The following is a 27,360-nucleotide window of genomic DNA, read 5'->3' on the forward strand; positions in this document are numbered from 1 at the left end:
CTGCAACCTCTGCCACGCAGGTTCAGGCACCTGCCTCAGCCTCCTGGGTAGCTGAAATTACAGCTGCACACCACCACACCCAGCTAGTTTTTATATTTTTAGTAGAGACAGGGTTTCACCATGTTGGCCAGGCTGGTCTCAAACTCCTGACCTCAACTGATCCACTCAACTCAACCTCCCAAAGTGCTGGGATTACAGGCATGAGCCACCAGGCCTGGCCTGATTTTTTTTTTAATTTTGTTATTCTCGAGTTTTTAAATTTTAAATTTGTGTCAGTGCCCATTAGTCTCTATAAACCTATCAGTGCAGGAGCACCTTAGATTTAAAATACTTTATAAATAAATTCATTAACCTGGTAATATTTTGTGTTAAAATTTCTTTTCAGACTAAATATTCCTAGTGTATACACAGAAAGCCAGATTTGGTGGCCAACTGAAAAAATTGACTAATGGAGAATTAAAGTTTTGTTTTTCTTCTGTCACTCCATATAAATGTTAAAACCATGTTGAATTAAGATTTCTCTGAAGGCGCTTCTATAATTCTGAAATACATTTAGTGTAAATAAAAGCCTGCCACTTTACATATAGGCAGAGCAGCTAGGGCTGTAATATGCCTACATATCAGAAGCCTTGGTTCTTATAAGGGTGGATGGGAGGTATTACCTGTGTCAAAATCATAGTCACTGTACTTAACTCAGGACAGACACAGGAGTTCCTTTTACTGCTGAAAGACCTACTTACTGCTGAAAGACCTACTTACATGACTATGCCGTAATATGTATGAAGGTAAGCCAAGGAGATATGAGCAGTTGCTTCCCTTCTCCTGTCATATTCAAGAGAAACAAAATAGCCAATAAATCAAATCTGACAACTCCACCCAACTCAAGTTTCCATAATCTCAAGGAAGTTGCTGGCCAGAAATAGAACACAAAATCAGTTATGAGTTGTGGAACCTCAGACAACCTAGATTAAACCAAATAAACTTAGTGAGAACTCAGTGAAAGCAGCTAGGATTTACTGCTGAGAAAGGGTCTTGAGGGACCACCAGGCACCTGTCCTGAGTACAAGGGCTGGAAGAGCAGGCTTTCTCTGCAGGAGCTCCTCAGCACTGGCGTGGGGAGAGGCCGGCATCAGGTTAGATTGTTGGTTCCTCCGTCTGTCATCAAAGCCTGAGGTAAAGGCCACCAGAGCTACTGAAAGGAGAAAAGTTGAGCTTATTTACTGGCCAGGCAATGAAACACAGAAGGGAAGACATTCACTTAGGCAGTTTGCTGAGTAGGAAGAGTCAGGAATTTTTAAGTGTTAGGAAAAGTGGTTCTGCTCATTGTAATTAGGATTAAAAAGTAGCATTTCATGTAGCATGGAATAATTCTGGAATGTGGATGTGTACACTTTTAATAAGCTTGATTGTTCATTGGTCAAGAAAAGAGCATTCGGGTAGATCCATCAAGATCTCTACCTGGTTACTCATATTGCCTGGTCATTGATTGCCTTCAGCTGACTAGACCCAGTTGTGATAAAACAATATACTCAATGTTGACATCTCCTACACAAGAGGCACTATAAGTAGAAATTTCTTCTTTTACACTGATTTTTGGGGAAAATTTTATTTACACTAATTATGGAAATAGGTTGGGAGTACCAGGAGGGAGCATCCTTTAAAGTCATTGGGGACCTGGGCTCTATGTTGTCCATTGCTGAAAGCCTACTGCCTCCTAGAAATTCTGGCATAGAGTAATCTAACAATCTTTGTTGAGTGGGGAGACAGCAGTTCAGGTGTGTCACATACTGTTTCACTACCCTCTCATGCTCCTCCCTACACCAGGGCTTCTCTGTTCACTCCAAATAACTGCTTTCTCAATCCATCCCCTTGTCCTCATAGGGAAATAAGGAAGGACATTTCCACATGAGTCCTAGGGTTAGACATCTTTCCATCAAAGAAGAAAGTACTTGTGGACATGATTTATCTCAGTGTGCATGGTTGTGAGTTAGAAGGTAATTAATTATATTGAAGGTGAGGGGGAACTGTTCCATACTGGCCCTATTTACACACCCAAAAATGCCAGGGATGCTTGTATAGTCTTATATGTAGAGCAAGTCTTAACGAATGGGTTTTCTAGATTGTAATGCTAGACATAAGAAGTAGTGATAATGGCCGGGCGTGGTGGCTCACGCCTATAATCCCAGCACTTTGGGAGTCCGAGGCGGGTGGAACACGAGGTCAGGGGTTCGAGACCAGCCTGACCAACATGGTGAAACCCCGTCTCTACTAAAAATACAAAAAAATTAGCTGGGCGTGGTGGCAGGCGCCTGTAATCTCAGTTACTCAGGAGGCTGAGGCAGGAGAATTGCTTGAACCTGGGAGGCGGAGGTTGCAGTGAGCCGAGATTGCACCACTGCACTCCAGCCTGGGTGACAGAGCAAGACTCTGTCTCAGAAAAAAAAGAAGTAGTGGTAGGCTGGAGAGTAGGCCATGTAAAGGAAGTCCCGGTTGGATGGCACTGAAGGCCTAAGTGTTTTGAAGCCTAGGGGATCTGACTAAGCTGATTGCTCAGGCTGCCCACTGAGGACTCAGTTGTGACTCACACTTTTCTCTCTGCAGCAGATCCAGAGCCAGAGCTCTACCTCGATCCTTTCTGCCCTCCGGGTTTCTCCAGTCAGAAATTCCCCATGCAGCATGTGCTGTGTAATCATCCCCCCTGGATCTTCACATGCTTGTGTGCAGAAGGTAACATCCAGCCTGGGGATCCGGGCCCAGGGGACCAGGAGAAGCAGCCACAAGCCTCTGAGGGGAGACCCTGGAGTGATCAAGCAGAAGGTCCCGAGGGAGAAGGTGCCATACCTTTGTTTGGAAGAACAAAGAAAAGGACTCTGGGAGCGTTCTCCAGGCCACCCCAGAGGCAGCCAGTCAGCTCTCGGAATGGCCTCAGAGGGGTGGAGTTAGAAGCCAGCCCAGCTCAGACAGGGAACCCTGAGGAAACGGACAAATTGTTGAAGAGGATAGAAGTCTTAGGATTTGGAACAGTCAACTGTGGAGAGTGTGGACTGAGCTTTAGCAAGATGACAAACCTGCTCAGTCACCAGCGGATACACTCAGGGGAGAAGCCCTACGTGTGCGGAGTATGTGAGAAGGGCTTCAGCCTAAAGAAGAGCCTCGCCAGACACCAGAAGGCACACTCGGGGGAGAAGCCGATTGTGTGCAGGGAGTGTGGACGAGGCTTTAACCGGAAGTCAACGCTAATCATACACGAGCGGACACACTCTGGTGAGAAACCTTACATGTGCAGTGAGTGTGGGCGAGGCTTCAGCCAGAAGTCAAACCTCATCATACACCAGAGGACACACTCGGGGGAAAAGCCTTATGTGTGCCGGGAATGCGGCAAAGGCTTCAGCCAGAAGTCAGCTGTCGTGAGACACCAGAGGACACACTTGGAGGAAAAGACCATCGTGTGCAGTGACTGTGGCCTGGGCTTCAGCGACAGGTCAAACCTCATCTCCCACCAGAGGACACACTCTGGGGAGAAGCCCTACGCCTGCAAGGAGTGTGGGCGATGCTTCAGGCAGAGGACCACCCTTGTCAACCACCAGAGGACACACTCAAAGGAGAAGCCCTATGTGTGCGGGGTGTGTGGGCACAGCTTCAGCCAGAATTCAACCCTCATCTCTCACAGGCGGACGCACACTGGGGAGAAGCCGTATGTGTGTGGCGTGTGTGGGCGAGGCTTTAGTCTCAAGTCACACCTCAACAGACACCAGAACATACACTCAGGGGAGAAGCCCATTGTGTGCAAGGACTGTGGCCGGGGCTTCAGCCAGCAATCCAACCTCATCAGACACCAGAGGACGCACTCAGGGGAGAAGCCCATGGTGTGTGGGGAGTGCGGGCGAGGCTTCAGCCAGAAGTCAAACCTTGTTGCACACCAGAGGACGCACTCAGGGGAGAGGCCGTATGTGTGCCGGGAGTGTGGGCGAGGCTTTAGCCACCAGGCCGGTCTCATCAGGCACAAGCGCAAGCACTCGAGGGAGAAGCCCTACATGTGCAGGCAGTGTGGACTGGGCTTTGGCAATAAGTCAGCTCTAATCACACACAAGCGGGCTCACCCGGAAGAGAAGCCTTGTGTGTGCAGAGAGTGTGGCCAAGGCTTTCTCCAAAAGTCACACCTCACCTTACATCAAATGACACATAAGGGGGAGAAGCCGTATGTGTGCAAGACGTGTGGGCAGGGCTTCAGCCTCAAGTCTCACCTCAGCAGACACAGGAAGACCAAGTCTGTCCACCACAGACTGCCACTGCAGCCCGACCCTGAGCCGTGTGCGGGGCACCCTTCCAATTCCTTATACTGTCTCTGAAGGCAAAGATAGGGACAAGGACTAAGAGTCAGAATGTTGACACTTTGATGAAATGGGGTAGAGAAATGCATTCTGTAAGTGGTCAAAGGACATTTGACTGTTTACTTTCTCCACACTAAGTCTTCTCCATGTTTTGTGGCCTTCGGTTGTAATAAACTTGGCTTCTTTATACATCTGTAACTGTGCCTGTGTCCCTCATTCACTCATCTATAACAGGGATAAGGAATGATACAGACATCTGAAACCCTTAAGTCCACTATTCCACAGGAATTCATTTCCTCGGAAAACAAGAGCCAAATCATTTGTAGATTTATTGGAAAGACTGGTCCTTTGTATGGGGAGAGAATCTAGGAACTTTATAAAGAGATTTCACGGGAGTGGAGGGGATCTTCCAGAAAATGTAGCTTCCTCTAGTCTGGCTCCATCTGCAGCTACCCCCATCCCTTGGCTCTGACAGCCCCCTTTCCTGCTTCTCTCCTCCCAGCTTTCAAACATCTCTGTTGTTGCCTTTGCCCCTGACTACTTTTGTTGTGTTTCTCAGACTTTTTTAGTCCCTGGTCCTTCCATCGGGGGCCCTCTCACCAATACATTGTCCCCAGCACTCCAGTCCCAGGGCCTGGTCTTGCAGCTGTGACCAAGCAGAGCCTTGGATCTCAGTTACACCCATATCAGACCACCAAGAAAATGGATAATCTCCAACCACCCCCAGCTATACCACCTCATCAGCACCTCCATAACTACAGTCAGGCACTGCATAATGTTTGTCTGCGACGGACTGCATATACAGTGGTGTGCTGGTAAGATTATAGTGGAGCTGAAAAATTCCTGTTACCTAGTGACATTGTAGACCTCCCAGTGGGACAAGATACAGAGATGGATAAGACAGTGATATGGATCCTGACCCTGTATAGACCTAGGCTAATGTGTGTGCTTGTGTCTTAGTTTTTAACAACAACAACAACAACAAAAATTTAAAATTTTTAAAATAGAAAAAAGCATATAGGATAAAGGTAAAACAAAAAATATTTTTGTACAGCTGTACAGTGTGTTTTTGTTTTAAGCTAAGTTATAAGAGAGTCAAAAAGTAAAAAAATTTAAAGCTTACAAAGTTAAAAGCTACAGTAAGCTAAGGCTAATTTATTATTGAAGAAAGAAAAATTTAAAAATAAATTGAGTGTAGCCTAAGGGTACAGTATGTATGTCAGTAGTAGTGTATAGTAATGTCCCAGGCCTTCACACTCACTCACCACTCACTGACTCGCCCAGAGCAACTTCCAGTTCTGCAACTTGCCATTTATGGTAAGTGTCCTATACAGGTGTACCATTTTTTTTTTTTTTTTGCCTTTTATGTTGTATTTTATCTTATTTTTTCTATGTTTAGATGCACAGACTCACCCAGAGCAACTTCCAGTTCTGCAACTTACCATTTATGGTAAGTGCCCTGTACAGGTGTACCATTTTTTTGGTCTTTTATGCTGTATTTTACCTTACTTTTTCCATGTTTAGATGCACAAATAACTTACCATTGTGTTACAGTTGCCCACAGTACTCAGTGCCTACAGTACTCAGTGTAACCTGCTGCACAGGTTTGTAGCCTAGGAGCAATAGGCTATACCATATAGCCCAGGTATATAGTAGGCTATGCCATCTAGGTTTGGTAAGTACAGTCTATAGTGTTTGCAAAATGACTAAATTACCTAATGATTTCTCAGAACATATCCTTGTTAAGCAACACTTGACTGTATATGACAATCTTTAACCATGTGTCTTCCTCAGCCCTCCAATAATAGAGATTAAACCCTTGAAGCCACATTCCCCAATCAGTCCTGTAATACCAGTGTTTAGGACTTTGAATCATGCTCCTCTATCCCAGGACCCAGTCCCCATGTCAGTTATCAGGTAACTGATCTAAGGTCTTTAAGCCACACAGTCTCAATAGTTATCCTACCTCAGGGCTTAAGGTATTTAACCCTATGTAAATATTATTAACTATACCTCCTCCAGTGTCTGGTTTTGCTCAAAATAAATGTCCTTCAAGGTAAAGGTCATCTCAAGGGTGCAACTGTAAGACCTCTTTTTAAGACTTCAGAAATTTAAGTGTGTGGCTCCTTGACTATACACAAAATCGTTCTAAATTTTAAGGGAATCATCCCATAGCACCTTGACACTCAACCCAAATGAGGGGCTTGTCCTGAAGAGCTTTGTGGATATGGGTTTTGTCTAATGGAATGAGCTTCAATAAGAGGCATACCCTTAACATTTGTAATAGGAACACCAGCTTGCTCTGAAAAGGACAGAAAAGACCCCATCTCTTTCTATGGGCAGGGAGGCAGGGTGAGAAACCTACTAAGCTGCAAGCACAGGCCATTTCTCATGGAAAAGGAGGAATAACTTGGACTGCAGACATCATGGAGAATCACTCTCAGGGGCAGTACTGTGCTACTAAGGTAACTGGTGGCATGTGCCCAGCTGAACTGCTGAATTTCTATGAACCAGTACCTGCTATTTCCCCATTTTTTGATGGAAGCACTTTTTCAGGGATGGTTATCCCTGAATCTACACTGGATGTTAGATATGCTGCTTTGGTTCCCAGGTCCTCAGATAAAGCATCATCTACACCTTGACCTGATTTAGAGAATGAGATCCCAATCTTTGAGCCAATGCCACAGTGGGATAAGACTTTGGGGGCATCTTAGGAGGGATGAGTATATATTTCACATGGAATGGATGTGTGAAAATCATCTCCAAGATGGATGTAATCAATTCGTCCCTCTCTATATCTGTATTATGAGATGGGGTGAAGGGGAGTGACCTGTTACCTTCCCCATGTATCTGGGCTGGTCTTAGTGACTTGCTTCATCAAGAGGGTGTAGCAGAAATGATATTATGGGACTTCTGAGACTAGTTCATAAGAAGCCTTACAGCTTCTACATTTTGAACCCTGCTGCCATGCTGTGAAAACTTCTAGTCACACGGAGAGGCCTAATAGAGGTACTCTGGTAATAAGCCATAGCTGAGCTAGCCAACAGTGAGCCTCAACTGCAGTCACATGGGAGAGCTATTTTGGAGGCCTGCCTTGTCAGGCCTTTCAGATGACTGAAACCCTAGGTGACATCTGCAACCAAGTGAGCGACCTCAAGTGAGAACCATTCAGCTGAGCTCAGTCAACCTATAGAACTGAGGCATGATGATAGTAGTTGTTTTAAGACTCAAATTTTAGGATTGTCTGTTATACAGGAATAGATCATTGGAACACATAACCTTGGACTGACTTCCTTCCTAATTGATTCAAAATCTCGAAGTCATAATGAAAAAGGTCAGATTTGTCTATACAAAAATAAATTCTGCAAGGCAATTCACACTTACGGCCAAAACAAAAGACAAACTTGATAGAGATGCTGTCCTTCCTATCTGCATAATACCATTAGAAATGAAGTTTTAAAAATCAAAAACACAGTCGAAGATACTAAAAAATACAAGGACAGATCACAGCATAGGAAGAGAAGTCTTCTTTCATTTGAAAATATCCTTGACATCAGTAAAGATACAAATGAAAGCCACACAGAGATATGTGCACCTGCCAGATTAGCAAAGACTACAAAATTTGAACATAGTATTGTAGACGGTGGAAACAGGCACACTTCTACATTAGTCTTGGGAATACAAATTGCCGCAAGTCTTCTGGTGGACAACTTGGTAATATCTCTCAAAATTTAAAATTCATATTCCCTTTGAGCCCGAAATCTCATTTAATGAATTTATCCAATAGCTGTGTATGTTTATGTGCAAAATGATTTAGATAAGTTATTCAATGCAGTCATGAGTAATTTCAAATTTTAGCAAAGAAAAACATGTTCAGTAGAACTGATTAAATATAAATCATGCACAAACGGACAATATGCTGTCATAACAGAATGAGAAACATCACTATGTACTTATATGAAAGAATCACCAAGATTAATCAGTGGGAGGAGGGATGGGACAAACAGTCTGAGAACACTGTGTCCAGTGTGCTAAGTTTTAGGTTAAAAAGAGGCAATCAAAAAACATATTTTTAAAAGAACAAAGTTGGAGAACTTAAAACTTACTATATAGCTCCAGTAGTCAAATAACCAGTAGAGTTTTTTTTAAAATAGGAGCCCCAGCAGAATTTTCTTCTAAAATGGCCCACAATGACAATTTGCATTCAAATTTGCATAAGTAGAGTTTTCTAGATGTAATACCATACTATATTTTTCTTCCAAAATGGTCTTGAAAGCAGGATTATTTTTCATCCAAATTCACTAAGTCTTATGGGTTTTTAGAAATAATTCTTATGCCAGGCTTTTCTAAAATGACCCAGAAATGTAACTTTTCATCTAAATTTGTTCAAGTTTTTAGGACATGTGGTCATAAATTCTATGCTACATTACTTTACAAAGTTGCCCAGAAATAAATACACTTTTCATTCAAATTCATTCAAATCATGGGTTTTAGGGTACACAAATTCTTTGTCAAATTTCTCCCCAAATGAATAAGAAACATGAGTTTTAAAAATCCAAATTTATATAAATAGTGGGTTTTTGGGAATTAAGTCATATGCTGGATATTTCTCCTCATATCCCCCTGGAAATGTGATATTTTCATCCAAATCTGCTCAAATTTGGAGGCTTATTGGAACTTAAGTCCTACACCAGATTTTCCTTCTAAAATATGCAGAAAATGTCATTTCTTATCCAAATTCACTGAAGTCTTAGGATCTTTGGATCTAAATCATGTTTAAGACTTTTCTTCTAAATGGCCTGGAAATGTGATTTTTCAATCAAATTGGCTCAAATAATGAAGTTTTTTGGAAATAATTTATATGACAGAATTTTCTTCCAGAGTAACCTAAAAATGTGATATTTTATCAAAATTTCCTTAAATTATGATTTTTGGGGTAAGCTGTATTCCAGATTGTTCTTTGTAAATGGCTGGGAAATATTATTTTTTCTTAAAATTTACTAACATTGTGAGGTTTATTAGACATAAGTCCTGTCCCAGACTTTCTTTCAAAATGGCCCCAAACATGTTTTTTTCAAAAAATCCAAATTTACTCCAGTTTTTTGGCACATCAGCCCTAGGCCAGCTTTTCTTCCAAAAAGTGGAAGGTTTTTGGATATAAGTCCGATGCAAAAAATGTTTTTCCAAAATGATTCAGAAAGATGATTTTTTTCATTCAGACTTGCCAGAAATGTAATTTTGGACATAATTGCATGCCATATTTTTCTTCTAAAATGGTGTAAAAAATATTTAATCCAAATCTGCTAAGTCTTGGGTTGGGGCAGGCAGTAGACATGAAGTCCTCACCATAATTTTTTCCCAGTGTGACACAGACATGCAGCTTATTTATCCATATTCATTCAAATTGTGGAGTTTTTTTAGTTTGTTTGTTTTTTTTTTTTAACATAAGGCTTAAAGCAGTTTTTCTCCCCTAGAATGGCCCAGAAACATCTTTCATTCAAATTGGCTCAGACTATAGGTTAGTTTGGAAATAAATCCATGCCAGATTATTCTAAAATGGCCTGGAAATATGGTTTTTTTTTTTCACCCAAATCATAGATTTCTGCTGTTTCTGTTGTAGTTCACTTGTTTTCAAGTCCTGGCATAGTGAATTACTGTTTAGATCAGGATACTGTGTCACTAGTGAATTACTGGGGAAGAAGTATACACACAAATCCATACCATATGTCGACAAAAAGAGTTGAACTCTTACATATTTGAAGAGATTTATTCTGAGCCGAGTGACTGTGGCCTGTGACACAGCCCTCAGGAGATCCTGAGAACATGTGCCCCAGGTGGTCGGGGCACGGCTTGGTTGTATACTAGAGAAGCATGAGACATCAATCAAATACATTTAAGAAATACATTGGTTTGGTCCAGAAAGGTGGGACAACTAAAAAACGGGATAGGGTGGGGTGTGCTTCCAGGTTATAGGTGAATTTAAACATTTTCTGATTGACAATTGGTTGAGTTTGCCTAAAGACCTGGGATTGATAGAAAAGGAATGTTCGGGTTAAGATAAAAGATGTGGAGACCAAAGTTCTCTGGAAGTCTTATGGTGGCTGCCCTTAGGGACAATAGATGACAAATGTTTCCTATTCAGATCTTAGTTAATCTCTTTAGGATTCAGGGGGTCTGGAAGAAAAATATCTAGCTATGTTAATAGAGATTCTTTACAGATGCACATTTTTCCCCACAAAGAATAGCTTTGCAGGGCCATTTCAAATATGACAAAGAAACATGTTTTGGGGTAAAATATTTTTATTTTCTTCCTTGTCTCATAATGTTATGCCAGAGTCGGGTTGGAAAATAAGTCACGATATACAGGGTTAAATAAAACCCATCTGATGAGAATTTATGATTTGTAGGGCATGACTCCCCAGACGCATTAGATAAGAATTTGGGCAAGATAAAAAAAATCAGAGTTTAGTTCTCACATATATCCCAAATATAAGTAGTTGTCAGTATCTGAAAATGGCTTTATTAAGGGAGTTAATATTTCTAAATATGTGTGAGACTGAACACCTTCTGTTCCAATGAGTGTCTTGTTATGGTTTGGGGCTAGAGTTTCTTTTGTGAAAGGAAAATAAATTCACTATGCCAAAAGGAAAAAAATGAAGCTGAAAGCTGGGTCATGCAAACAACTGTCTTGAACTGTAGTTGAATTGGGGTTTTATCTTGGAAATTCTCCTTAATGACTAAAAGTTAAGATTAACAATCAGCTGGTCTTAATTTCTTCTTACCATTAGAGCACTAAGTAATTGTATTAATTGTGTGACCATTTTTTTGTTTTGCTTACCTGGTTTTGTTTGTTTGTTTGTTTGTTTCTGTTTTTGTTGTTTCAGTCTTTTTCCCATTAAGTTTGATCATCTCTACCCGACTTGGTCAAATCTGAAGGAAAGTTCCAAATTATAGGGAACAAAGCCTCTGAATTGTCTACATTCCTGCAGCTGGAAAAAAGAATAAAAAAGCCAGCAAAAGGAAGAAAAGAAAGATTTTGACTACCTGAGGGGCTTTATTTGCATAACAAGGCCATCTTTTGCTAGCCAAGCCCAAACTGAAAGAACTATGGTGGCTGCCCCACAATGTAGTTCAGTAGCTAAGGTTCTGCCTGTTTTCACCACAGCAGCCTGGGTTTGGTTCCTAAATCAGGTCCTTTCTGGCTTAAATTTTGTGTTATTAATACTTTTGAAATATCAGTAGGTTGTCCCAGCTAAAATATGGTTAAAAGAGATTTAAAAGGATTTTTAAGAGCTCAGTGGTTAAAAGTCAGCTTAATTAAAAGCTAATGTCCAAGATGTGTGTGTATGAATATAAGGCCTTTATGCTTTTTCTCTGTCCTAGGATCTTGTTTTTTGAGAAAAAGTTTTTTGCTTCTCAGTTGACTGAGTTCTGTTTCCTCAAATTACTTTGGCCTATCTCTCCTTCCTCTTGCCACCCTCTGCTGCATGAAGGATCTAAATAATTTCTAACAGCCTGGGATTCCTTAAAGAAAAGAGAGAAGGCACCAGACTCCTTTCTGTGGAGAAATCTCTGTTCTTCCATATGGAACCCCAGGAATATAAACAGACAGGTTCCTTTCTGATCTTAAACTGCTTGCTTTTGTATTGTTACCTGATTTTTTAAAATTATGTTATAGCACGCAAACATTTTTCTTTAAAAAATGTTCTTATTAAAGGGAAATAATTTTTAATTCAAAGGTTATTTATGAAACAAGGCAAAAGATAATAAAGGTTAAAAGGAAAATAATTTTATATGAGAAAGAATTTGTATGGTAAATTTTTTGTCCCAAAATAAAATGACTGGTTATTTAAGAAAGAGGGATATTTAAGATAAAACAGGAAGTCCAAGTGTGGCAGGCCAGGTCTCACTAATTCAGGCCTTCATAACGACTGTTTCAAAACTGACTGAGTGATTAAGTTAAATATTAAAAGCTGAAAGGGCCAGTGACCTTATGCAAAGGCTGGGCTGTAACAAAAGCCCACCAAGAGTTTTGCCTAGGCCTTTCCTGGCCCTGAAACATGACAAGATAATGAAGAAATTCTTAACAGGATATGTTTAGGATTAAGCAAGTTTTATTGGGGGTCTGAAGAAACTCCCCAGGCCTCCACAAACAAGTTTACTGGGGTCTGAAGGAACTTCCCAATCCTCCATGATTTAGCAGGAGACAAGATAAGGGTAATCACCCCAGAACCTGGACCCATTTAGGTTAAGTAAATTTACTCAGGCTCCAGAGGAAGGTCTTCAGAACTCAGATCTTAGTTATAGATTAAAAGAAGTTAATCACTTATGTCTTTAGATGAATGCATACTTACACATAGACATATGGCTTAGAAGACATATAAGCTCTGGAAAACTTTGTAATTTTGAGTTGGTCTAGCAGTGTCTTCCAGGTCTTCTCCCTGTAACCGGTTACAGAAATAAAAACTCTCTTCCTCCCAAGTTCATCTGCATCTTGTTATTGGGCCACGAGAAATAGCAGCCCGACCCTCAGTTTGGTCTAGGAACATAGGCATATATCATAAATGGTTTGTGTAAGTCATAATAAACTTTGTAAAAGGAGAATTTATATTAAAAACTTTATGTGATCAAGTTGGCTATATTTAAAAGAAAATTATTTATAAAAGTCTCTGTAGAGATTAGGCTTTGATATTAAAATACCCTAATACTCTAAAGAATTGGTTAGAACAACAAAATTTTCTTAAGGTATTGATTTGCTCGTAATAAAATTACAAGAGATTTTTGTTAACCCCAAAATTTAACTTTGTGTCTTGCTGTTTTCAGTTTTCTCTCCCTTTTGAGAAGGCCTGAGATAATAATTCACTCCAACTTTTTCATCGGCTCCTCTAACTTTTTATCCTTAGTTTCTAAATGCTGTTGTGACCTAATGCTAAAAATGTCTTATCTTAAAGGTTTAAGGGAAATGTTTTCTTCCAATATAACATTCTGTGCTCTTAGCTTTTCTTAATATGTCTAAATTGGTTTACAAAATTGAAAACCTGGCTGGGTGCCGTGGCTCATGCCTGTAATCCCAGCACTTTGGGAGGCCGAGGTGGACGGATCACCTGAGGCCAGGGATTCTAGACCAGCCTGGCCAACATAGCAAAACCCTATCTCTAGTTAAAATACAAAAAATTAGCCAGTCATAGTGGTGTGCACCTATAATCCCAGCTACTTGGGAGGCTGAGGCAGGAGAATCACTTGAACCCAGGAGGCGAAGGCTGCAATGAGCCGAGATTGCACCTCTGCACTCCAGCCTGAGCAAAAGAATGAGACTCCATCTCAAAAAAAGAAAAAGAAAAAGAAAACCTTCACTTAGGACACACTCTTCCTATGTCTAATTAATTCAAATACCCATTTTTCATTAGTTTTGACTTGCAGGTTATCTAAATGGACTCCCCACAGGGAACAGCAGTCACACTGCAAAAGGGTTTATTTTTGGGGTTTTTACCATTTGGTAACTGGACTAACAAACAGATTTTATGTTTTATTGAAATAATTCCTACATCATTATTAAGTTTTGATTTGCTTAGGAAAACTGAGATTAATTTTGTTTTTAATTAAGGCTATTACCTCCATGTAACTTTCTGTATTACTTTTAAAATCCTTGTGCTATTGAGTTACAGGATTTTGACTCCTGGATGCAAAAAGGACCAAGTTCTGCTGAATCTTAAACACTGACAGCAGTTAAAGGCTCATCTTCAGACTTAGGAGATGATAACAATAAAAATAAACTGCATTCATGAAACACAGAGCCAGAAATTAAAACTATTCAACCCCTCTAGGCCCAGGGACTATTGAAGAAAAGGTGAGTGTGTGAGATTGTAAAGGCCAATTTTGAGAGAGAAAATTATATCAGAGTTTCTCTATAGATTAAACATTAATAATCAAAGAAACACCCATGCAAGACCAGCATCTGGGCCCCTGTGTCAGATTGACAAGGTTTTTCTTGGAGCATTAACCTACTCTTTAAAAAATTAGAAAAAGTTATAAAAAGGTTTAGAGAAATTAAATCTTATGGTCAAGATGATTAAAATTTAATAGATTTGTTTATAAGACTTGAGGCAGATTTAATTGGCCTCATGCTGTCTTTATTAGTACTTATTGTTTGGGAAATTAAGTCGCCTCTCTCAAAGAATAAGGCTTTTGCCTTTAAAAAAATATTTGAGTTATCACTTTGGCTGAATGAGTGACTTATTTTACAATTTCCTGTGATCCCATTTATGATATCAAGTGTTTTAAACTTTTTTTTATATTTGACAAACTTTCCAAAATCAAGTTGTAAATTCAGTCCTTTTGACCTTTTAATTTTTTGATATTAGGTCCCCTGAAGTCCAAAAGAGACATATTTTGCTTATTTGGTATAATAAAACCATACAAGAAGCATCATCAAATATGATATGGTGTTTAACCTTCTTTGGATTATATTTATATAAATGTGTTATTAGTATGTGTTCCAAAATTATATGAGATTCCTGTGGTTCTGATATATCTTAGTATATGTTATCAGTAGTAATTATGATTATTATGTCAAATTGTTGTATGCCACAGGAGTAACCAAATTTCCTTGTAAATTGTGTCTTTAACCATGACTATTCTAAGACTTTCATTATCCACAATTGTGGTTTTACTTTGGTCTGTTTATAGAGTGGTTTATAATCAGCTATAGAACTCTGAGGATTACTCTTAAATATGAGTTTCTGATAATATTAGAGACTGTGCAATTGGAATAAAGAGAAAAACTTCCAGAACTCTCATGGAAAGTTGGTGTATTCATGAGGGTTGTTGATCGACTATTGAGAAGAACAGGAGTTAATTGCATGGACTGAACTAATAGAAGATTGAAATAATTACAATAATCCTTTATGGCTTTTTATTTAAAAATTTGCCAATTCTTTTTGTCTTATTTTTCAGATTTAAGAAAAGTTTCTCTTCTTTTAAGCTATGTACAGCTTTTAACAATTGAGTAAATTATACTCTAGTGAGCAAAATTTAAAACATAATTTCTCTCTACCTCATTTCCCCAAAATTTGGAAATTATTTGTAAGTATTCTTAATTTATGGCAATATAGTTATTTATATAAGCTGAATAAGAATCTGTTTTCTTTTATAACAGGATGTAATTGGAGATACTGGTTAGTTTACTAACGCTTTGACTGGAATGACATATATTCAGACTGCCCTGAGAAAATAAGGCTAACTTTTAGAGCCACTGAAAACCCCTTGGAAAGATTGGCCTCATACCTTGTTATTTACAGGGTCCTGGCCTGTGGTGAATAAAGAATGTCACTTTCAGACATACCTAGGAACCCCAAGGTTTTTTGGAGACCTCAAAAAGAGAGGAATTTAGTCCATTTACACAGGTATCTGCAGGCACAGATAAATCCTTGACTGGCCTCATGGCTTTAGAAAAGGCCTAATCTCAGATTCCTTATGGAAAAGCTTCCAGCAAAGCCAAACTTTTAAAAAAGAGAGCCTATATGGCAAATGATTATTTTTGCTGCACTTTGTGTAAATAATCAAGCCAATAATAAGACTAAAACTTACTTTACAAATAAAGTGGTCCTACTATGATTTTGTCTTTACATGAAAAATCATGTTTCAAAATAAACTCTAGTACAGTGTTATTGGATTCTAACCTTGTCAAGTGTTTTTCAACTTTTATTATATTCTACAATTTGGACTGAATTCTAAAATATTTCCTGACTACAAGTTTCCAAAATAATGTTTTCATTTTTTTCTTCTCTCCTTTCCTTTTTCTGCAATTTTTCCTGATTTTAAATACTGAAGCTAGACAACATAAACTTATATATCTCTATATATAAACAAATTTTATACCTACCTACTGATGTATGGACTTCGGAGTAATATGGCCTATATCAGTTTTCCAGGATTGTTCTCCCTTTTTAAAAAATATTTGTTATTTCCTCATCTTTCCTCTGCTTCCTTTCTCTGTCCTTCACCTATTTTTTCTTTGTAGAATATAAGACTTCATAACTGGCTAAAAATGAGTTTTCCTAACAATGTGGGACCTTACCCCTCTAGGAATAGGCCATCCCAGTCGTGAGAGATCAGACAAAACCTGAGATCAGAGACTCATTTTCTTCTAAAATGCATTTTCTGAAACAGTTTAAAAGAAAAAATAGGGAGGTTGGTCCAATGGTAGTGGGTTATCAGAACTTATTAACACTAGTGTCACTAAAGTTGGTATATGACCCCCCCACTGCTAAATTTGACTGGCTTTTTAAAAAGTGGCAGTGAGAATTGTGAAAAGAAAATAAATTTACTATGCCAAAGGGAAAATATTAAGCTGAAAGCTGAGTCATGCAAGCAACTACCTTTCCTTTTGTTCCTAAGTAGATAGCTACAGATAAAAGGTTAAATATTTCCACAGGTAGCTACTTTATTTTCATCTTATCTTATGTAACGTGTCAATTTACTGAGTGTGAGACCAATACATAATTGACTATTCCCTTGCTTGCTCCTTTTCTCTTGCAATATGTGGATTACCATACTCTCCCTCTTTCCTCTCTATCCCACTTTTCTCCTTTAAATATTGAAGCCCTGAAAATCATCTTTGGAGAAAGGCACAGACTTGTTTGCCAGGCACATCATTCATCTTGGCAAAATAAACTTCTAAATTGATTGAGATCTTTATCAGATACTTTTTTGTTCATACTTGCTCTTTCTAGGACATGGTATTGTTTCTTATATTCTTAAATTTCTTTGACAGTATTGAACACCTAGTTTATGCAAGGACTTATATACTAAAAATTACCTAAGAGTGTCTCTGGTTCTGAGCTTTTTATTTTTTTATGACTTTTTTCTTTTTGGATGGATTTTTGCTCTTGTTGCCCCGGCTGGAGTGCAGTGGTGCGATCTCAGCTAACTGCAACCTCCCCCACCCAGGTTCAAGCATTTCTTCTGCCTCAGCCTCCCAAGTAGCTGAGATTACAGGCGCCACCACGCCCAGCTAATTTTTGTGTTTTTAGTAGAGACAAGGTTTCACCATGTTGTCCAGGCTGGTCTCGAATTCCTGACCTCAGGTAATCCACCCGCCTTGGCCTCCCAAAGTGCTGGGATTACAGGCGTGAGCCACTGCACCTAGTCAACATTTTTTTTTAAAGGAAATGATTCACTTCTAATAGCTATAAACAAGTTAAACTTAGTCATCCAGGAGTAATTTTACTGAAAATAGCAGAGTAGGGAACTCTAAAATCCTGTCTCTCCACAAAAGCAATGAACAATCTGACAAAAACTGTCAGAATCAAATTTTTTGGAACTCTGGGAATCTATTAAAAAACAACAATAACAAGCAGGGGAATGCTTACTGAAGAAAGACACTGCTGAATTTTGGTAAAAGTGCTGTGGCTTTGTAACTTACCTGCTTACCATGCCCCATCATCAGCTTGGTAGCAGCTAAGATAGCAGCTCACATTCCAGATGCAGGTTGCTGGCATCAGAGGGAGAAATATGGACTTATTTTCAAGGAATCATGGTGGTGTGTTTTGATCTGTCTGGGCTCCCTGAAGGGTTGGCACAAGGGCTTGCTTTTCTTTTACCTGACTCAAACTTTCTCCAAGGCATAAGCAGTTTCCAGGTGGTGTTTGTTGAAAGCGTGTAAAAGCAAATGTATTAGCCTTAGCCACCTGAAACAAAGGATGACAGTTGGAGCAAGCAACAAGCAGCAAGAAAAGTCTGGGAAGAAAGAGAGTACACATGGAGATACTTGGAGAAATGATGACTTTGAAAAGCTTCTGTATATATGAAGAAATCCAGATGGTCACATACATGCCTAGGCTGGACATATGCCCAGAGACACCTGAAAAGACTCTAAGCTTTAACATCTATCTAACTTTTAGGCTCCACAGAAGGAGGGAGTGAAGGTTAAGGCAGAATTTTAAACAACCTGGCCAAGCATTGAAGGAGTTCCCCATGCAAAGCCAACCTGCAAAGACTGGGAGAGTATTTTATACTTTTGGCTCTCAGTATTTCAGGAAATCTCTTCAAATCACTAGCTGACCACTAAGCTAAAATAACAAAACTTCGGTGGCCAACCATAAGGAATATAGCTTCAACAAAAATGGTTTAGAGAAGTGTCTAAACCATTAAAGTGTTAAACAACAACAAACTACAACAAGCAGCAACAACAAACTCTGGAGAAGGAGGAGAATCTGATTTCCAAAATTGTCCTATTATTCAAAATCTCCGCTTCTCCACAAAATGTTATGACACATGTAAAGAAGCAAGAAATTATGGCCCACTCACAGGAAAATAAGAAATGTATAGAAACAGTCCCTGAAGAAGCCCAGACACTGGACTTACCAGACAAAGACTTTAAATCAACTGTCTTAACATATGTTCAAAGAGTTAAAAGGGAACCATGGACAAAGAACTAAAGGAAATCAGAAGAATGATGTGTCACCATATAGAGAATATCAATAAAGCTATAGAAAATATAAGGAACAACCTAATAGAAATTCTGAAGCTGAAAAGTACAATTACTGCAATGAAAATTAATTAGAGTGGTTCAACAGCAGAACAAAGAATAAGCAAACTTTAAGGAAGGTTAATTGAGATTATCTATTGTATGAAGCAAAAAGAAGAATAAAGAAGAATTAACAAAGATAAATAATTCCTGGAGATTCAATGTACAACATGGTAATGACAGTTAACAACATTGTATAGTGATAATTCGTTAAGAGGATAAATTTTAAATCTAATTACACACACGTACAATGGTAACTATGTAGAGGTACTGGATATGTTTATTAGTTTGGTTGTGATCATTTCACAATGTACACATATCAAGACATCAAATTGTACACTTTAAATATATATAATTTTTATATGTCAATGATGTCTCAATAAAGCTGTTTAAAAAAAATGAACCAATCCTCAGAGAACTATGGGACAGCATCAAGCATACCAACATACATAGAATGGGAGTCCCAGAAGGAGAAGAAAGAAAGGGCCAGAACATATATTTGAAGAAATAATGGTTAAAAACTCTCCCAATTTGATGAAAGACATGAATCTACACATTCAAGAAGCTAAGTGAATGATATAGGCTGGTGCAAAAGTAATTGCAGTTTTGCCATTACTTTCAATAACAAAAACTACAATTACTTTTGCACCAACCTTACACGAGTAGGGTAAATGCAAAGAGATTCACACTGAGATGCATTGTATTCAAATTGTCAAAAGTCACAAAGAGAATCTTGAAAGCAAGAAGAGAGAAGAGGCTCATCACTTACAAGAGATTCTTAATAAGATTAGCAGTTGGTTTTTCTTCAGATACTGTGGATGCCAAAAAGACAGTAGAATAAATATTTAAGGTGCTGAAAGAGAAAAAAAAAAAAACCTAGCTGGATGTGGTGGCTCATGCCTGTAATCCCAACACTTTGGGAGGCTGATGTGGGCAGATCACTTGAGCCCAGGCAACATGGCAAGACCTAATCTCTACAAAAAATAGAAAAATTAGCCAGACATGGTGGCTACATATGTAAATATAAAGTATTATTGTATTTTTGGCTTGTAACTCCTGTATTTTTCTATATGATTTAAAAGATAAATGTATAAATAATCATTATAAACCAATGTTAATTGGCACACAATATATGAAGATGTAATTTGTGGCAGTAACAATATAAGGAGGGGACAAAGCTGTATAGGAGCAGAATTTTTATATACTATTGAAAGTAAGTTGGTATAAATTTAAACTAGAGTGCTACAAATTTAAGATGACAATTATAATTCCCAGAGTAACAATGAAGAAAATAACTAAAAAGATAATGAGAAAAAGAAAAGAGAAGAAATCAAATTGATACAATTTTTTTTTTTTTGAGACAGAGTCTGACTCTGTTGCCCAGGCTGGAGTGCAGTAGCCACAATCTCAGCTCACTGCAAACTCCACCTCCCAGGTTCAAGCGATTCTCCTGCTTCAGCCTCCCAAGAAGCTGGGATTATAGGCATGTGCCACCATGTTTGGCTAATTTTTATACAAAATGATACACTTGAAAACATCAATTAAACACAAAAGAAGGCAGTATTGCAGGAATTGAAAAATGAAAGATATATAATCCATATAGAAAACAAATCTTAAAATGGCAGAAGTAAATGCTTCCTTATCAGTAATTATTTTAAGTGTAAATGTATTAAATTATTTAATTAAAAGGGAGAAATCAGTAGAATGAATTTTTTAAATATGAACCAACTGTGAACTATCTACAAGAGACTCACTTTAGATCCAAAGGCATAAGAGGTAGACAATGAATAGACAGGAAACATATATTACATGGAAATAGTAACCAAGACAGAGCTGGGGTGACTGTCCTACTATCTGACAAAATAGATTTAAGTCAAAAATTGTTACAAGGGACAAAGAATGATATTATATGTTTATGTTATGTTGTATGTTATGAAAAAGTCAATCCATCAAGAAGTTAGAACAATTATAAACATAGATACATAACAGTGTGAGCCCCATAATATATATGAAACAAAAATTAACAAAATTAAAAAGAGAAACAGGCCATTTTATAATAATACTTGAAGACTTCAATACCCCATTTTCACTAATGGATTACTGAGCTATAGAGCAACTAGATAGAAGATTAATAAGGAAATAGAGGAGTTAAGTATCACTGTAAACCAACTAGACCTAACAGGCATATGTAGAACACTTCACCCAACAACAGCAGATTACACATGCTTCTCAAGTGCACATGAAATATTCTTCAAATATTCTTAGGCTGCAAAATAATCTTCAATAAGTATAAAAAGGCTGAAATAACACAAAGCATCTTCTTTGGCCACGATGAAATAAAAGCAGAAGTCAATAACAGAAGGAAAACTGGAAATTTCACAAATATGTGGAAATTAACACACTCATAAACAACCAGTGGATAAAAGAAGAAAACAAGGGAAATTTAAAAATGCTTTGACTGGAGTCACTGTCTGCTGCTAAGGTCCCTACTACAGATGCAAGAAAAAAGCTTTATGCTTTCTGTCTGATTATGACAGCCAAGACTGAATGCAGCAATATAGAAATTACACAAACATGGAGAGGGCAGGTAATTTTTGCAACTCAGAAATAACCTTATAAACAGCAAAGAACTGGTTTTACTCAAAAAAGAAAAAGGAATCTGAAATTTGAGTTTATGTTAGAAGTGGAAAATGGTTTCCCTCATGCCCTTGCCTTCTGGTTGATTCTACTTTAGAAGCATAAATATCAAAACTATTTTAGATTAAAAGCAAATTAATGGTTGTATTTTTTTCTTTTGGAAACAGGGTCTCACTCTGTTGCCCGGGCTGGAGTGCAGTGGCACAATCTCGGCTCACTGCAACCTCCACCTCCCAGGTTCAAGCCATTCTCATTCATACATCAGCCTCACGAGTAGCTGGAATTACAGGCATGGGCCACCACACCTGGCTAATTTTTGTAGTTTTAGTAGAGACAGGGTTTCACCATGTTAGCCAGGCTTGTCTTAAACTCCTGGTCTCCAGTGATCTGCCTGCCTTGGCCTCCCAAAACACTGGGATTACAGGCGTAAGCCACCACACCTGGCTACAAATGAATGATTCTTTAATAAAAATAAAAATGAACAATAAATGCTTTGAGATGAATGAAACAAAAACACAATATACCAAAACTTATGGGATGCAGCAAAAACAATGCTCAAAAAATTTGTAGCTATAAATGCCTACAAGAAAACGAAGGAGTTCAAATTAATAATTTAACCTTTGATCTTGGGAAACTAGAAAAAGAAAAAGCAAACTCCACCTAGAGCAAGAAGGAAAGAAAGAAGAAAGATGAGAGTGGAAATTATAGAAATAGACAATAGAAAACCATAGAGAAATCAATAAAACCAAAATTCCTTCTTTGCAAAAATCAACAAAGTTGACAAATCTTCAGCTCAATTGACCAAGATTAAAAAGAGAGGAGATGAAAATCAGAATTTTTTCTTTTTTTTCTTTTTTTTTTTTTTTTTTTGAGACAGAGTGTCACTCTGTCACCCAGGCTGGAGTGTAGTGGTGCAATCTTGGCTCACTGCAACCTCCTTCTCCTGGGTTCAAGTGATTCTCCTGCCTCAGCCTCCCAAGTAGCTGAGATAGGCACCCACGACCACACCCAGCTAATTTTTGTATTTTTTTTTTAGTAGAGACGGGGTTTCACCATGTTGGCCAGGGTGGTCTTGAACTCCTGACCTGAGGTGATCCTTCTGCCTCAGCCTCCCATAGCGCTGGGATTACAGGCGTGAGCCACTGTGCTGGGCCAGAAAATCAGAAATTAAAGTGGGGCCACTACTGCAGACCTTACAGAAATAAGATTATAAGAGCATATTATGAATAATTGTATGTCAGGAAATTAGATAACATAGATGAGATGGACAAATTGCTAGACACGTACAAACTAACAAAACTTAATCAGGAGTAAATAGAAAATCTGAACAGAGCTATAACTAGCAAGGAGATTGAGTCGGTAATGAAAAATCTCCTAATAAAGAAGAAAACCTCAAAACCACATGGCTTCAATGGTGAATTCTACCAAACATTTAAAGAAAAATTAACAGCAATCCTCCTTAAACTCTTCCAAAAGATAGAAAAGGAGGGAACAATACCTAACTCATTCTATGAGGCCGGTAATTACCCTGAGAGCAAACTTTGGCAAACATATCACAAGGAAAGAAAAATAGAGGCCAATATCCCTTATGGATATAGATGAAAAAATCCTCAATAAAATACTAGGAAACCAAACCCAGGAGTACAAAGGATTATACAGCACAGCCAAGTGAGTTCCTGATTCAATGTAAGAAAATTAATGTAGTATACCACATTATTAGAATGAAGAGAACAAACTACATTCCATTTATATGAAATATTCAGAATAGAATAATCCACAGAGACAGACATCAGATTAGTGGTTGCCAGGGGCCAGGAGGAAAGGGGAAATAGGGAGTGACTGCTTAATGGGTATAGGGTCGCTTTTTGGGGTGCAAAAATGTTCTAGATCTGGATAGCAATGATGGCTGCAGAACATTGTGATTGTCACTGCCATGTACACTTTAAAGTATATAAGCCACTGACTTGTATACTTTAAAATGATAAATTCTATATTAACTTTACCTCAATTAAAAAAAATGTAGCCATCTAAATCTTGTAAATAGGGCGATCGAATAACAGAACCAAAACAAAACAATCTAGAGCTGTGCGTTTACTTTTTTTTGGTGCCACAAAAATATTTGAGGTCTAAAATTATCAATGTAAAATAAAACTTACACGCATTTGGTAAATCCTAAAATGTTAGCAATGGCCTTTCAATTGTTTTCAACAGAGAAAAAGATAATACACAAGCCAGGCGCAGTGGCTCACTCCTGTAATCCCAGCACTTTGGGAAGCTGAGGCAGGAGGATCCCTTGAGACCTAGAGTTGAAGACTAGCCTGGGTAACAAGGAGAGACCCCATCTTTTTTTTTTTTTTAGATGGAGTCTTGCTCTGTCACGAAGCTGGAGTACAGTGGCGTGATCTCAACTCACTGCAACCTCCACCTCCCGGGTTCAAGCAACTCTCCTTTCTCAGCCTCCCAAGTAGCTGGGACTACAGGCACCCACCACCACACCCAGCTAATGTTTGTATTTTTAGTAGAGACAGGGTTTCACCATGTTGTCCAGGCTAGTCTCAAACTCCTGACCTCAGGTGATCCACCTGCCTTGGCCTCCCAAAGTACCTGCATTACAGGCGTAAGCCACCACACTTGGCAGTGTCTAGATATTTTAACAGTATGTGGTAAAGCTGCCTGTATTTAAGTTAGTGTAAATATCAAGGCTCTCCTGCCTTCTGTACTCAAGAAAATTTATAAATCCACATTTCTGCTTCAGATTTTCTAAAACAAACGGTTTCAGCCATATTCACTGAGAAAACTGTAATAAATTGGAAATCAGTATCAAGAAAAAAATCTATCCATACACAAATTTTTAAATTTATTTTTTATTTGTATAAATGTATGGGGTACAAGTATAATTTGGTTATAGATAAATTGTATAGAGCAGTCAGTGTTTTTAGTATATCCATCACTGGAGTAATGTACATTGTACCATTAAGTGCTTTCTCATCGTCCTCAGCCAACCCTCTTCTCACCACCCCACCAACTCTTCTAAGTCTCCATTGTCTATCATTCCACACTCTACTTCCATGTGTACACATTATTTAACACCCACTTAGAAGTGAGAACATGGGGTATTTGTCTTTCTGTGTCTGAATTCTTTCACTTAAGAAAATAGCCTCCAGTTTCATCTATGTTGCTGCAAAAGACATGATTTCATTCTTTTTTATGGCTGAAGAGTATTCATATATATATACCACATATTCTTATCCAATCATGGGTTGATGGAAACTTAGGTTGATTCCATATCTTTGCTATTGTGAATAGTGCTGTAATAAACATCTATGTGCAGGTATCTTTTTGATTTAATTATTTTTCCTTTGAGTAGATACCCAGCTGGATCATATGGTAGCTCTATTTTTTTTTTCTTTTTTGAGAGATGGAGTCTCGCTCTGTTGCCCAGACTGGAGTAGAGTGGTGCGATCTTGGCTCACTGCAACCTCCACCTCCCGGGTTCAAGCTATTCTCCTGCCTCAGTTTCCCAAGTAGCTGGGACTACAGGCCTGTGCCACCATGCCCAGCTAATTTTTGTATTTTTTTAGTAGAGACAAGGTTTCACTATATGTTGGCCAAGCTGGTCTCCAATTCCTGACCTCAGGTGATCCACCTGCCTCAGCCCCCCAAAGTGCTGGGATTATGGGCCTGAGCCACTGTGCCCGGCCTGTTTGCCATCTTTGGAAAAATGTCTATAGATATCCTTAGCCCAGTTTTTGATGAGATGATTTTTGCTGTTGTTAGTAGTCTGAGTTTCTTATAAATTCTGGATATTCATCCCCTGTTGGATATATAGTTTGGATATTCATCCCCTGTTGGATATATAGTTTGGATATTCATCCCCTGTTGGATATATAGTTTGCACATATTTTCTCCCATTCTGCAGGTTGTCATTTTACTCTGTTGATTTTTTTTTTTTTTTTTTTGGTGTACAGAAGCTTTTTAATTTAATTAAGTTCCATTTGTCTATTTTTGTTTTTGTTGCCTGCACACAAATTTAATAATTTCTCATGATCTCTTGGGTTAATAATAAGTCACATCTGAAATTAGATTTCAAAATTAAAGATATTGGTAAGACTATAAATTGAAAATACTTCTTAGCCAAAGTGTCCTCAAAAAATAATTCTTAGCCTTAAATGGGAACAAGAAAGGCTAAAATTTTAAAAGTATGTGTGCAAATCAAGAACCTAGGAAAAAATCAGCCAAATAAACCTAAGAAAAAAGACAAAGTGTTACACAAATTGGTATAATAAAAATGTAGGCCTAATCAGTAATATCCACAATATTGCTGAGGCAGACAATCATTTGTAGTTCAGATTAAGTTAAAAGTCATTAATTTCAGGAAAAATAAATATTACACTGCAAAAGATTTAAAAAACATATGTTCCATGTTTACAAAATTGTATATACATACACAAACACAAATACACAAATATTTCTAGATTTGAAAATCTAGATAAAATAGATGTTTAGGAAAATATAGCTGATCAAAATTTAAACAAAGCAAGTTAAAAAATAAAAAGAAACCAAAATCACGACAATTGAAAAGTTAGACAAAAAATTATCTCAAAGACACCATACCTTTGAGGTATTATTAAAATTTTTACCAAAATTAATTTGCTCTGTAATCCCAATGTTTAGTCAATGGGTCCAGAAATAGACGAAAAGGTGGAAAGTTAGCAAAGCATTTGTTTAGTTAAAAACAACAAGAACAACTAAAACAACTAAACAACTAAATCCTACTTATTAGCATAACGATAAATATACTAAAATAGCAGAGAAACAAATCCTGCAATGTAAAAAGACTGACACAGCCAATTAGGGTTTACCAAGAAGTGTAAGGACAGTTCAACATTAGAAAAACCTATCACTGTAGTTTCCTAAAGGAATTGACTTTTAAAAAGAAAATAACATTTTAGTAGATAGTGTAAAATTATCCCTTACAAAATAATGCCATACCTGACCAGAGAAATTTAAGAAATACTGGAAGAGAGAAGATATTTACCTGATTAACGAAATCAACCAAAATCCTGGAATAAACATTTTATTGGATAGTAAAATGCTAGAATGAATGAGAAAATTAAAAATTCTTCAGATGTCCACTATTATGGTCCCAACTCAGACCATTAGAACAAAGAAATAAGGTTTACAATTATGTTATAATGAAGTTATATAAAGTTATAAATAAAACAAAACCCTCAGCAATTGCAAATGTTATCTTCCAAAATATGTGATGAAACAAACTGAAAACCTAAGTGAAAGATGCCAATCTGAAAAGGGTGCATACATTATGATTCCAACTATACAGCGTTCTGGGAAAGGCAAAACTGTAGAGACAATAAAATGATCAGTGGTTGCCAGAGACTCAGGAGGAGGAAGGGAAGGATGAACAGGAGGAGCATATGGGATTTTCAAGGCAGCAGAACTCTTCTGGATGGTACTGCAATGGCAGGTACATGACATTATGCATTTGTCAAAACCCGTGGATCTTTCCCCGGCGTAATGGCTCACTCCTGTAATCCCAGCATTTTGGGAGGCCAAGGGGTGGTATTGCTTGAGCCTGGGAGTTTGAGACCAGCATGGGCAACCCAACTCTACAAAAAAATATGAAAATTAGCCAGGTGTGGTGGTGCATGCCTGGAGTCCCAACTACTCAGGAGGCTGAGGCGGAAGGACCCCTTGAGCCCAGAAGGCTGAGGCTGCAGTGAGCTGTAATTGCATCCCTTCACTCCAGCCTGGGTGACAAAGTGAGACTCTGTCTCAAAAACAAAACAAACAAAAAACAGAACTTTACAACACAAAGAAAGAACACTAATGTAAACTATGAACTTT

At 38.2% G+C, this 27,360-nt stretch overlaps 1 protein-coding gene and 1 long non-coding RNA gene across 26 annotated transcripts in view; one reads left to right on the forward strand and one right to left on the reverse strand.

The window, feature by feature from the left end:
• Positions 1–4,529, forward strand: part of ZNF133 (zinc finger protein 133) — a 29,100-nt gene extending 24,571 nt beyond the window's left edge. For 14 of the 24 annotated variants that reach the window (XM_054541437.2, XM_054541434.2, XM_054541438.2 and 11 more), the window contains one exon: positions 2,602–4,529. In XM_054541437.2, coding sequence (XP_054397412.1) covers positions 2,602–4,349 — 1,748 coding nt within the window. In that variant the 3' untranslated portion in view covers positions 4,350–4,529. 24 annotated transcript variants of the gene reach the window in all.
• LOC129052079 (uncharacterized) overlaps positions 995–27,360 on the reverse strand; it is a 40,270-nt gene continuing 13,904 nt past the window's right edge. The window contains exons 3-7 of one of the 2 annotated variants that reach the window (XR_010138740.1): positions 17,755–17,823; positions 16,408–16,490; positions 12,686–12,772; positions 11,170–11,320; positions 995–1,192 (exon numbers count right to left, since the gene is read on the reverse strand). This is a non-coding gene — a long non-coding RNA (uncharacterized LOC129052079). The remainder of the gene's footprint in view (positions 1,193–11,169; positions 11,321–12,685; positions 12,773–16,407; positions 16,491–17,754; positions 17,824–27,360) is intronic. The other variant, XR_008516819.2, reaches the window with a different exon arrangement.

The sequence above is a fragment of the Pongo abelii genome, chromosome 21 (assembly GCF_028885655.2).
Source record: "Pongo abelii isolate AG06213 chromosome 21, NHGRI_mPonAbe1-v2.0_pri, whole genome shotgun sequence".
Taxonomy (NCBI): domain Eukaryota; kingdom Metazoa; phylum Chordata; class Mammalia; order Primates; family Hominidae; genus Pongo; species Pongo abelii.